Source organism: Thunnus maccoyii, chromosome 6 (assembly GCF_910596095.1).
Source record: "Thunnus maccoyii chromosome 6, fThuMac1.1, whole genome shotgun sequence".
Taxonomy (NCBI): Eukaryota; Metazoa; Chordata; class Actinopteri; order Scombriformes; family Scombridae; genus Thunnus; species Thunnus maccoyii.
In genome coordinates, this window is record NC_056538.1 from 7,702,961 (window position 1) to 7,716,200 (window position 13,240).

Sequence of the window (13,240 nt, forward strand, 5' to 3'; positions counted from 1 at the left end):
TCGTGAGCTCTAATTTTTCTTTCTCCCTGTTGTTATTTTGCACATCTTAATATGACTTATTGTTGACATGAACAGTGTTTTGCCAAATTTACACACTTGTTTCAATTATCTTATGTTTACATTAATTTTTTGACATTCTATTTAGCTACAATGACCCAGTTTGCCAACAGGGATCATTAAAGGAATTTTAATATTTTAAATCAGTCTTTCAAGTCTGTCTTAAAGCAATAGTCAGGTGCCCACCAAATGAGCACTAAAATAGGTTTTTCTTGCCATAATCATTCCTCCTGTTCATACTGACCATTAAAAGATCCCTTCATGATGCACTTACAATGTAAGTGATGGGGTCCTCCTTCTGTGCAAAAATGTATTGAAAAGTTTAATTGAAGCTAATATGAAGCTTCAGCCGTCCAAATGATTCAAATCAAGTTACAACGTTACAGTCTTTTTAAAGTCCCTCTGGTTGTTACTATACTTCCACCACAGCTCAACAGGGAAACACTGTCTGAGGAAACACAAAGAGGGAATTTGATGCTAAAAAGACTGTAAATGTGTCAGATATCCACTTGATATGACTAACTCAGACTGCTGAAGCCTCATATAAGCTTCAGATCAACTTTTAAATGCATATTTGCACAAAATGACTGTGTGGACACACTGTGGATTTTGGCCCCCATCACTTACTGTACACTGTAAGTGCATTTAAAGAGGATCTTTTAATAGCCAGTATGAACAGGAAGAATGATTACAGTGAGGAAAAACCTCTTTCAATGTTATATGGGCACCTGACTGTTGTTTTAAGACAGATTTTAAAAATTGAACCTGTACTTATAAGTTTCATCTTGCTCTCGTTAGAAAAGAAACACAAGAATATTTCAGTATCACTTGACTTCACTTGTATCTTTACACTACATGTGCTGTAGCACATGTAAGAAGTAGTTAGGTTACACAGATAGTGGTGGAGAAATACAATATGTGTGTCATAGTGGTAAGTATGTTTTGCACATATTTACATTTCAGATAGGCTGCAGAGAAGCAAAAGCTTAGAGCAACACCTGCTCAGTCCAGCAGAGGGCCAGATACCACTGAATTGTGTGTAAATGTGTCTGTCCTGCATACAGTATTTCTGTATTGTACACCTTACTGAATGTCAGTACCCAAATCACCATTAATATTTACTTTATTGTCATAGTCAGATGTATTTTCTCTGTATGTAATTACATTACACTGTAAAAGATGACCATGTGAATTATCAGCAAAACAGACAAATGCAATCATAACAGTCATGATGCTCTGGGGTCAGTGATGTAGCCTTAAAGAAAAACCAACACAATCTCTACATAATTAAGAAAAATCTGTTCTATCGTATTATCAGTCAATTATCAATTTTCTGTGGACTCATATTGTGATTATATGTGTGTTCCATATGTTCCTGAAATGTCTGTTGTCCAAATTAATGACTCAAGGCAGACTGTAATTAAAAACTAACAAGCTACTATTCTTCCAGTGAAAGGAAGATAATAGATATCCTAGGATGGCACAATAAATTATTGTCTGTTATTTGCAGTCCAATAATGGATTGTAATTTAAAAAATCCTTTGTGTGTTTACATGTGACTGAACCTCACAGTTGGTAATTAATTACAATTAATTACTCTGGAATTGCGACTGTATTTTCTCAACAATTTTCTAGCAAGTCATGAGTTTCTTATGTATCTCAGTGACAAATTGTTTAGTGAAACGAAGATATACCAATATAACTTACACAAAATATCAAAACGACATGCCCTCCAGACAGTCAATTACAGTTTTATGAGTTTTATGCAATGAATAGCAGATCTGTATGATAACATTTGCTCAATAGGCCAGTTGTAAAATTAATTGGACATAGACCGTCTTTGCACTCCTTTCTTGTGTATCATACACAAAAGCTGCAGATGCATAAAATATACACATTATGGTAGAGGATGGTCTGATGGTCAACAGAAGAAGTCATCAACATCATGAACATAATGTCTGAAATGCAGCAGAAATTTGTGATTGCATATTACAGCTTAGAAAATATCTATACGCTGCTCTTCTTCTTTAGTTTGGTAACTGTACCTTGCTGCACGTGCATGCAGGCATCCTCCAAAAAGGCAACACCCCCTTAATTCTCATTGGACGTTGTTCAGGTTTAGTCCCGCCTTATCTTGACTCTGATTGGACTGACACTGGTGATTCGTGGTTGTGATAACAAAAAACTACCATAACTGCTGGGTGAAATACAGCAATGTGCAAACACAGCAGCGACATATGTGAGTCGCTGTCATCGGAAAAGTGCGAATAACCACAATGAAGACTGTCAATCATCTGTGTTTTCCTGCAATGACCATTTGCACTGTGCCGATCTCTGTAAATAGACATACTTACTGTCCACACATACAGAACAAATATCTTTAAATACATTCATTTAAAAATAGTTACAGTGTTTACACAGTTCTCATTTATCTTTATTTGTATTTTTTACTGCAAGTCTACATTTTTCTATTTTATTTTAAGTTTTTTTCACTTATCTGTATATAGGTGTGTGTATGTAAATATATATATATATATTTCTACCAGCAAAAAAACCATATTTTTATTTCACACTTGCTTTGACAATGTTAATATCTATTTCCCATTACAATAAAACCCCTTTTAAATGAATTAAATTGGATTAATTGAGTCAGACGTCCATCATCTGCTGTTCTGCACTGCCATTGGTCAAATAAACACGCCTCTTCTCCCTTGTTACTAGGGTCCCGCCCACTCACTAAGTTTCGCACTGTGGTTGGATGACGGTCAAGTCAGTCAAATTTGAACTTCCGGGTGCTGAAAGCGTTGCAAAACAGACTCCCATCCAGCGAGACAGTGGTGGAAGAGGACAGTCACCGAGAAAACACTGGATAACACAGCTTTAGGAAAAGTGAGTAACTTCACTTGTTAACAGCAGAAGGTGTCATTTAATAAGGTATTTATTTATTACTTAAAATAAACCCCGGATATATCTGTGTGCATGTGGCTAACGTTACCGTTCAAGCCTATGTCATGTCTGCTGACGTTACACAACATGGTTAACTAGAGAAGCTATTGAGCTACTTAACCCAGCTGAGAATTTGTAATTCTGTTATCTGTTACTGTGAAATATTTTGTAAGTTTACATTGCTAGTACAATACAGTAGGTTGGTGTTGTACTGTTACTGCAGGCGACACGTGTTTCATGACACATTAGCATGTATAGAAACATGGGCAGCCAATCACATCCAAGGTTAAACCATCAAGCGGGGTGAAGAACTTAGTACATGGTGTCCCAGCAGTCTTTATAATGATCTGACACTCAGCGAATTATCTTCGTAGATGTATTATCTTGCAAAAAATGCCTCTTATGGCTTTCTGTAAAAGTTACATAAAAGTGTGTAAAAGTCTGGTGGGTGTGTCTGTTTTTTGTTTGCCCATTGTTGTCACTCTTACATCTCACACAACATAACTTAACTCCCTCCTCTCTCTCCACCTCCCTGCATGAAGTGATGATGTCTGAGGTCCTGCAGGTGCTGCGTGGGGCAGGTAAAGTGGGTTCTGCCCTGATCACCACCCAGGGAGAACAGCTCCGCTTAATGGCCTGCAACTCCACACTGGGAGCAGGGGTTAAAGTTGCTCAGGATGTGGTGGAAGGGCTGGCGGGCACCTTCATGGGCGGCAGCAATGCGGTGAGAATTTTTATGCTATCTACCATCTGATGGATATATCAATAAGATATTGGTAATCTGACATGAGATTAATATCCAGTCTCAGCCTTTTTAGGTTTTGGACTTTTGGTCAAATGCAATAAATAGATCGAATCTATCATTATGGGCTCTCTGAACTTGTGAAGGGCATTTGACAAAGCGATTATCAAGAATAATAATAATTTATATTGTGAATAACTATTAAGTAATGTAAGTTATATGCAAATATATAGTATTTCTTTTGGCTAAATTACTGGTCCAACTCTGTCTGTAGCAACAGTCAGTAAAGGAGGATGTGTTTCCGGATGCTGAGGGCTGGGAGAACATGGACGCTGATGAAGCAGCCAAATGGGCCATGGGTGCAGAGTTCCACTCTGATGCAGTGGACCAAACCCAGACAGAAGCTGGAGCTGCAGGTATTATCAAGATATGAATTTTGCAGTGTCGCACTGATAGAAGATTGTGATGTTTTGAAAAATAAATGTATGAAAAGAAACATTTATTTGAAGACAAGTTGTTAAGTTAAAAAAGTTCTTTTCAGATAAAGCTTTTCACTATATCAGCACACCTGCAGACCTTAAAGGACTAGTTTGTAGGATTTAGAGGCATCTAGTGGTGAGGTTGCAGATTGCAACCAACTGAATACATCCCACCCCCACCCCTCCCTCCCTTTCAAGGGTGTAGGAGAACCCATAGTGGCTGCAAAAAATGCGAAAGGCCCTCTCTAGAGCCAGTGTTTGGTTTGTCCGTTCTGGGTGCTGTTGAAACATGGTGGTGCAACATGGCTGAAGAGGACCTGCTCTCTATGTAGATATAAAGTGCTCATTCTAAGGTAATGAAAACACAATGATTTTTATTTTCAGGTTTGAATTAAAACATACTTATGAATATTATAGTCCATTTCTGCCAAGTCTGTTCAACTAAATTCTAGACACTGCACCTTTAAAAAAGTAATCTTAGTGAAAATAAGAATCTAATATAATATGTACACAGTTTCAAAACGATGACTTATTTGTGAGACTTTAAGCGCCAACTTTTGTCAGTATTTTGCCTTCAGGTCTTCCAATGTGTGAACACTGTATAGTTCTGTCCTAACACAGGATGGTAAAAATAAAACTCAAATCTTGCCTTCTTTTAGACAATATGTTTTTTGTTGGGTTTTTTTCTTGTGCGACATTAACACAGTCACACAAGTTAAACATGATTAGACTTCAAAGAATCACATCAGGTTTAGGACTTACTCTGGTGTTCAAGTCCCGTGTTCACTAATACATTCATCTCCTCTCCATATCAAAGGAGTGCACTCTTCTCCAGGGGCAGGTCCGGCAGGGGCGGGATGGCCAGGGCAGAGCGCTCGTTTCCTCCACACGACCCCCGGCCTCCACCGTTACTACTACTACCAAACCAGATCTGTCCACGACACAGTGGTGGCCAGACTCACACCAGAAGACATCAAGAAGGCCAGAGATGCTAAGCAGGCCCTGGCCAAACCTGTCAGACAGAAGGTTGGTGGAATGATCGAATTACAGAGTAATTACGATTCAATATGGGCTGCATATGTTGCAGATTATGTCTATGTATTTTATTGATAATGGAGTTAAAACAATACCTGTGAAGTACACCATGGCTAATTGGGATTTTTATTGGTTATATTTTTGATCATACTGAAGAAGCCAAGAGATCTCAAAAAAGAGGATATAAAGGAGGATGCTAGAGTCAGCAAATGTGTTCATGTCCCAGGTAGAGGCAATATTTATAATAGATATTTCTGAATATGAAATGCTTTTTATTACAGTTAAAATAATTATTCTTTTTGCTTTTTTCATGTAATGGGTAAGTCATGTGGCTGTGCTGAAATAAGTGAAGTTTTTCATAAAGTAGCCATGTCAGATAAGATCAGTTTATTCACCAAGTGATCAAATTAATTTAAATGCTTTTTTTTATCTGAGGCAGATAATGGGGTATATTTTTCTCTCTGTGGTCTAGTTCTGTCTCTGGTGCCAGGACCATATTTTGAGTATACTCACGTTATGTAATATGTGTCATGTTTGTTTCTGATGTAATGCAAGGTTACTGTCAAGAGTTTTGTCTTTTGTCTCTCTTTAAGCAAAAGTCATGAGTTAATCACCAATGATTTAAAACATGATTCAAAATAATTCTAAATACATTTACAAAGTATTTTTATTATCTTGTTTGTCTTCCTTCAGCTGAGTGACCGTGCCAGAGAGAGGAAGGTGCCTGCCACGAGAATCAGCAGGCTGGTTAATTTTGGGGGTAAGATCAAATGAGTTTCTTTATTTTATATGAGTGCATAATCAAACTTGGCAACCCGCATTGTTCATACCAGAGTGAATCCTTCTCATTCCTCTTCAGGTTGTCACATGGCTCCAAGCACAGCAGGAGAAATGTGACCCTGCACAATAACACACCTAGCTTATGAAACACACAAGCACACAGGCTGTTGGTTATACAACGCATAGAGAGCAGTAATTACACACATACCTGTATAGTGTAGCTGTGATACCAAAGTTCAACTGACTTCCCATGTTAGTCATTCATCATCAAATCTACAAAACACTTTTTTTCCTTACAATACTAGCACTGCACATTAGAAAGTGTTGCAATAATTATTAGATGACTTGAATAAAACTCAGTGTTTTCACAACTGTAAATGTAACCCATGTATGAAAACCTTTGTATTATAAGCTGGACTATCATTATGCTTCAACATTAGTCTGTCATATATTGAAGCATAATGATTTTTAAAGCATTAATGTTGCTTCATGGCTAAAGCTATCCTTACAAAGCTTTATAAATACAAACATATGGGAAAGTCTTTTCCTAACAGGAACATACATTTTGGAGATTGTTTTCTTAAAATTGAAATTCTTTATAGATATTCTCACATTCATACAATGTTTGTCCAAGGGCCTTTCATTAATAGAAAAGAATGGGACTGTTTTTGTATTTTCTCAACAGCTTAAAAACACTTAAGTGTTAAGTAAACGATGGCAGAGTGAAATGTGATTTCACTCTTGAACTAGCAGCAGCAGCAGCAGCAGCAGAAGCCTCAAGCATCTGTTAAGTGGCCCTAAATTTAAAATCATTCGTGTCTCCCTCTCTCCGCCGCAGGACTGGCAGTAGGGCTGGGGATCGGTGCCATTGCAGAGGTGGCAAAACAGTCACTGGGAGGCAAACAAAAAGGAGGTAAGGATAATCTCTCCTCGCTCCTCCTCTCCTGTTCTATCCTCCCATCCTGTGAAGTAGCTTTTGGTCCAGCGCTCGCCGGGCAGATCCGGCAGACGGATGGACAGCTGGTCAGCCCTGGAGAAGTTTCTAATGTGTCAACACCTGCCAGGCACTGGACTGGCATTAAATCAAACCTGTTAACAAGAATTTAAACAGAGGCTTTAATATGTGTTAAATGAACAGTGTTTAATGATGTACCACTGCCCCAGTTTCTACTCACTGCTTTCTAAAAGTGACTTGTTAAGGCCCTGAGCTTAGTTATTTACATGCTGGTGTTTAAAGATAATTGCCAGTACAAATTACTTTTGTTTATGCTGTTGTACTTCTAATATGTTGTGCCTAACATCACTGCTGACAATCGTCTGTGTGTTTGCTGTCTTTTTTTGTAGACATGAATGCCCTGCTAGACTCTCCTCTCCTCTCAGAGGCCAATGCTGAGAGAATAGTCAACACACTGTGTAAAGTCCGCGGGGCTGCACTCAAGATAGGACAGATGCTCAGCATACAAGGTACACGCTGCATGAATGATACTGCTGCAGAATTCTGCTTGATACTGTTCAGAGTATTTATAGTCAGTGAAAATATTTATCTAATATCTCTGACTTTTTTTTTCTCCTCAGACAACACCTTCATCAACCCCCAGCTGCAGAAGATCTTTGAGAGGGTCCGGCAGAGTGCAGACTTCATGCCGACCTGGCAGATGAATGTAAGCAGGGCTGATCGTTTTATATATGTAGTTATATAAATAAGTTGATCAGAACTGAATGTTTCATATCAACAAAACAAATCACAAGCTGTTCCTTCTCTAACTGACACTTAATGTCTGTGTGTATGTACATGTAGAAAGTATTAGAGCAGGAGCTGGGGCCAGGCTGGCGGGAGAAGCTATCGTCCTTTGAAGACAAACCGTTTGCGGCAGCTTCCATCGGCCAGGTGCATCATGGGGTTTTAAAAGATGGTAGAGAAATCGCCATGAAGATCCAGGTAGGAGGGTATTGATACACACTCTGAAGTCTGTCTCCTTTGTCTCACTCACTGCATTGATTTGACCGTATGTTATTCCCATAATCATCCCAGTACCCCGGAGTGGCAGAGAGCATCCACAGTGACATCAACAACCTGATGTCAGTACTGAAAATGAGCGTGGCCTTGCCGGGAGGTAAGAACTTCATTAGTATTTGTTTAAGTGTTTGTTCACCCAAACAACAATCCTGTTAATAAGGCTTTTTTTTTTAAGTCTAAGGATGTGTTAACTTATGACTCATGCTTTATTGTTGCACTCAAAGTTGTTTTGTCAAAGACTAAAGATGACCTCATCACTTCATGCCACACATCATCTCAACCATCTAATTATAGACTTTAAATTCATCAACAAAAGTGGGCCTGTGAAGTCTTTGCAGGTTTTGTCATAACAATATTTACTGAGGATAATAAATCCACAGCCAGATTTTTTAGTTTGGAATATTTGGATGATTCAAGCTGCGATTGCTGTTGTTTTATTTTAACTGTCCTCTGTCAGTCGTCATTGTGGGAGTTGACCACAGATTGTTCTTTCAGTCATTTGTCCATCACATGTGTTTGCAAACCTGTGTTCTGTTTCATTCTGACATTTCAGTATTACAGTTTAGACCATGGGGTGGTGCTATAGTTACAAAAGTGGATAACAATTGTTAATGACTGAGGGGCAATGAGGATTTGTGGGAGATACTTGTTTCCTTGTTTTTCCTAATCCTATGCAAATTTAAAACAGTCTAAAGCATGAGACAATTTATTTTAGCAAGTGATAGCACAGTTGTATTGGTATTCAACGGTGTACTTCCTCGGAGAGCTGCCCTCACAAATTGTACAAACATGCTAATGAAGAAGAGACAAGCCCTCTCATGCATAACCAGAGGCCTGTTCGATTAAGTAACTTTACTGGGTGACCTTATTTGTGTAGATTGTGTAGTAGGCACCACACCGTTGTGTTGGAACATGACAGAGTCCGTACGTTTTCTCGGGTTTTCCATGCTGAGATTTGCACAATTTATTTTTCCATAGGTCTGTTTGCAGACAGCAGCTTAGAGGTTCTTCAGAGAGAGCTGGCATGGGAGTGCGACTATAAGAGGGAAGCCGAGTGCGCCAAGAAGTTCAGGTGGGTTTATGTGGTGTATTGAACCATAAATGCTGCTCCACTGAAGCCCACTTGTGAGCTATGCACACCATTTATCTGCAGTGAGCGGAAAGCACACCGGGTCAGCTATAAAGAAGGTTTCACTGAATGGCTGCTGCTGCTGCTACAAACTGTACATATACTGTACGTTGCTCCTCCTGAGTCCTAAATCTTCAAATGTTTGACTTTATTCTAGAGTTCATTAAAATAAAAACACTGTTTCTTTGATATATTGGGTGCTTATAGAAATTCTAATCTTTGTACTTGTTTTATTTTTTATAATTCATTTTTATTCATTGGTATAGTCTTGAAAAGTACACTACTATTATTAACTATACTGATAGGAAGTATTATTGTTGTCATAATTACAATATTACAATATTTGTGTGTCTGGCCTGCAGGTCCCTGCTGGAGGGAGATGAGTATTTCCAAGTCCCAGAGGTGATTGATGAGCTGTCAGGGCGCAGGGTGCTGGCCATGGAGCTGGTACAGGGAGTCCCACTGGATGGCTGTGTAGACCTGGACCAGGAGACTAGGAACCAGGTATGGGTTGACTCAACAACCAATTAGCTAAAAGCCTGTGACAGTAGAGGGAGCAAACTGGATAATTGTCCCCCTATAGCAGGCTTTTATTGACCTGTAATGTACTCCATATCTGTATTTCATTACTCCAGTTCAATAATGTTATATGGAGGTTTTGTAGGAAATCCACTGCCTGTTGGTAATCAGGAATGTAATGTAAATCACTTTAATTTGTCATTTTTGACAAGTGCAGGCAAATGAGGGCTCAGGACCTCAAATACAGTGTGAAAAGGACAGCAGCTGTAAACATGAGTCAGTGTGTCACTGTAAAAACAGGCATTTAATAGCGGTGATTGATGCACTTGAAGCATGACGTACAGTAAGGCAGCATCTTTAGACACGGTGAGTGCTTTACAGTGCACTGGGTGAGAGTACCATGAGATAGCCACACTGAATAGAATAAGATGTACGAAACAGGATATATTCATCAGACCAGAGCAGATCATGACTCCTGAGGGGGAAAGGAGCTGTACCATGAAAATAAGAATGACATTAATAGTAACAGCATCGCAGTAAACATGAACCTCTCTTTTCCTTCTCCAGATTGGTTTCAACATCCTCCAGTTGTGTCTCAGAGAGCTATTTGAATTCAGGTTTATGCAGACAGATCCAAACTGGTCCAACTTCTTCTACAACGCAGACACAAACAAGGTGAGGGATATAAGAATCCATATAGCGAACACAGAAGACATGATACGTTGACCAAACCTTTAATAGTAGTAGTATGCAGAACATGCATAATACAAACATAATCCTCTCATCTTGTCTTCAGGTGATTCTGTTGGATTTCGGAGCGTGCAGAGGCTACCCAGAATCCTTCACAGATGACTACATACAGGTATGATGAATCTGAAATTATGTGAAACTCAGCACAACATGATTTATGCAAAAAGATTTCTGTAAATAATTAAGCACTTTGGAGAAATTTTGCAGCAGCTGTGGAAAAATGATCATACACAATCACATGCATGTGCAATATGAGAGAGATTTAAATAGTGGTTATTAGTGCCCGCATTCGCCTAATTGCAGCTACTTCAGTTCGCTGGTGCCTCGAAGGGGAAGTCTTAAAATACACATGATAACCACGTCCATATCATTGATTTGTGTGTGTGTGTGTGTGTGTGTGTGTGTGTGTGTGTGTGTGTGTGTGTGTGTGTTCAGGTGGTGCACGCAGCCTCCGTGGGTGATCGAGCCACCGTTCTTTCCAAATCAAAAGACCTGAAGTTCCTGACAGGCTTCGAGGCCAAGGTAAGATATTTTAGGCTCTGCTGCTGTGCTCATTTATTTTTGATATGATTTATCCTCCTCCGTCTCCTCCGTTTATTACCGTCTCTCCCTGCCTCAGTCTCACTCCCCGCGCTTGATGTCGTTTCCCCACAGTCAGATTACATCATCCCCTCCTGCTTCTATTCCCACATTTATTCTGTACATTTCATAAAGAGGATATGTCCTCAGCCTTGTTTGACATACAGAAGGATGTCTCAGTGTTTTATAAATGGATTTTTATGAAATCTGATGAACCCAGAGAGTGACTGAGGTCAGGAATTTCCATCAATCAGGCATTTTTACTTTTTTAAACTGACCTGTGATGCTCTTAATAGATACTAATCCAAATAAATTAATATTTACTTTGTAAATGTAACAAGTAACATCTAAAAACAAGTGTGTGCTGTGTTAAGGTGTTCAGTATTGGCCAAATATTGTGTGCTTCAGTCACATTTTCATGTTTTCTATAGAATTAAACTATGAATAGAAGCAAAATCACCCAGAAAAAGAAAAGAGAACAATTGTTACTCAAAAGGAACACTATTTATTCAAAGCTACTTTGGAAAGATGAAGATGTTTTCATATACCATAGAACTGTATATATGGCTACATAGTACATTTTGGGTCATACATTTCAAGTAACACACTTGATCAAGCTGCTTCAAAATGTACACACCCAAAACATGTAACTTAAAGTCTGCTTGTGTTGTGCATTAGTTTCAATATTGTTCTTTATATACCTCTGTACCCTTCTTTTAACACCATAACACCTCTCCTTGCTCCCCTCCAGGCCTTCGAGGATGCTCACGTGGAGGCGGTAATGATTCTCGGTGAAGCCTTCGCATCCGCCGAGCCCTTTGACTTCGGCACCCAGAGCACCACCCAGCGCATCCAGAGCCTCATCCCCGTCATGCTGCGCCACCGCCTCACCCCTCCACCCGAGGAGACCTACTCCCTCCACCGCAAGATGGCCGGCTCCTTCCTCATCTGCTCCAAACTGAAGGCGCACATATCGTGTAAGGACATGTTCCTAGACGTGTACAATGCCTACAACCAGAGGAGGCAGGCGGAGCAGGCAGCACAGACCAGTGCTTAGACGCTCAGGGAGAAGCTCACTGCAGAAATATCTCCTCATTAAGAACTAAGAAGTAAGAGAGGGCTCCTAAGTAATGGGGCAGAAAAGATGGAGTGTTGAATCCACAGATGGAGACAAATGATCAGAATCACCTTGAACTCTACATCGAGATGTAACTGACTACGCCAGCGTGCTCTAATGATCACTATGAGTGTGCTTGACTTTCTCTCGTCTTTTCAGTACTGTAGATCACTGACATCAGTCTGAGGGTGTAATTACACGTCATTCAGTGACTCATCAAGGCCCGACTTTGCTGTCTCATGTATAGACAGACATACTGTAAATAGTTAATGGAATTGAATTATTATGAAAATAATGGTGATAATTTTGTCATAAATGACTATATTATGGATGCAGTGTTTATGTTAATTGAAAAAGAAGATAATTTAAATCATTCTGAGGGTCGGTTTGTGTGTCTCATCATATTGGCTCAATGGTTACATTTTTCTGTCACAGCAGACACTTCACACAAGGTTGCTGTACATTTTAAGCCAGCTTCTGTGCAAGTTTTTTTAAAGGCAGGTAATATATTTTCCATGTTCTCCTGTGGCTAAAATCAATTGAGGCTGGCTCCTACTCTCTCTGACAGCAAGGTCCACTATATTTCTAAAGAGAATAGGTATCTTATGTCTTAAGGGCAGATAATAAGCCCTGCATCGCCTAGTTGATGCCGCCAAGTGCTCTATTTTGCTAGAAGAACTGTGTGCCCTGCCTGATGAGTGGGCGAATAAAGCTTTCTCCTAAATGTAACGACTGGCAGAGTAGATGAGCAGATTAGCAGAGGAATTAGTCAAGACAAGCTAATGGAACCTCAGTGAATAATGGCCTTGCATTATAAAGTAGACTGTATTTGACACAAAACTCCTCATAATGTGTCGGTTTTGTTACAGCAAAGAATTTTGTACATTTTAACACTATGGCAGAGATATGTTCTGTAACCTATAAGGCAGTGTGCTGTGTGTGCGTTTTTTTTTTTTTAATGAAATATGAAATAAAATGTGAGACCGATTTATATATCATGAATCGAGCTTTACTGGCAGGTGTCAAGAGAAGGACATAAGGACAAAGATGTCTTCCAATCCGTATTGAATTTTCCATTTCAGTTTTAGAT

The 13,240-nt window shown here is 39.4% G+C and overlaps 1 protein-coding gene across 2 annotated transcripts; it reads left to right on the top strand.

Moving 5' to 3' along the window:
- Positions 1-2,813: 2,813 nt before the first annotated feature.
- On the top strand, positions 2,814-12,524 carry coq8b (coenzyme Q8B). Of its 2 annotated transcripts, none has more exons than XM_042413566.1 (16): positions 2,814-2,991; positions 3,546-3,727; positions 4,020-4,161; positions 5,042-5,250; positions 5,953-6,019; positions 6,878-6,952; positions 7,384-7,503; positions 7,615-7,700; positions 7,838-7,978; positions 8,072-8,153; positions 9,035-9,128; positions 9,548-9,689; positions 10,272-10,379; positions 10,501-10,566; positions 10,890-10,976; positions 11,785-12,524. In XM_042413566.1, the coding sequence occupies exons 2-16, from the start codon at positions 3,548-3,550 to the stop codon at positions 12,088-12,090; spliced, it is 1,905 nt and encodes a 634-aa protein (XP_042269500.1). In that variant the 5' UTR covers positions 2,814-2,991; positions 3,546-3,547; the 3' UTR covers positions 12,091-12,524. The 2 variants fall into 2 exon arrangements, with proteins under 2 accessions (XP_042269500.1, XP_042269499.1); XM_042413565.1 differs by having other exon boundaries at positions 2,814-2,946.
- Positions 12,525-13,240: the final 716 nt, after the last annotated feature.

Excerpts from the sequence above, each read along its gene's own strand:
- coq8b (XM_042413565.1), top strand. Across the intron at positions 5,251-5,952 it reads CCAAACCTGTCAGACAGAAG|CTGAGTGACCGTGCCAGAGA; the intron begins GTTGGTGGAATG and ends GTCTTCCTTCAG. Across the intron at positions 6,953-7,383 it reads GGGAGGCAAACAAAAAGGAG|ACATGAATGCCCTGCTAGAC; the intron begins GTAAGGATAATC and ends CTTTTTTTGTAG.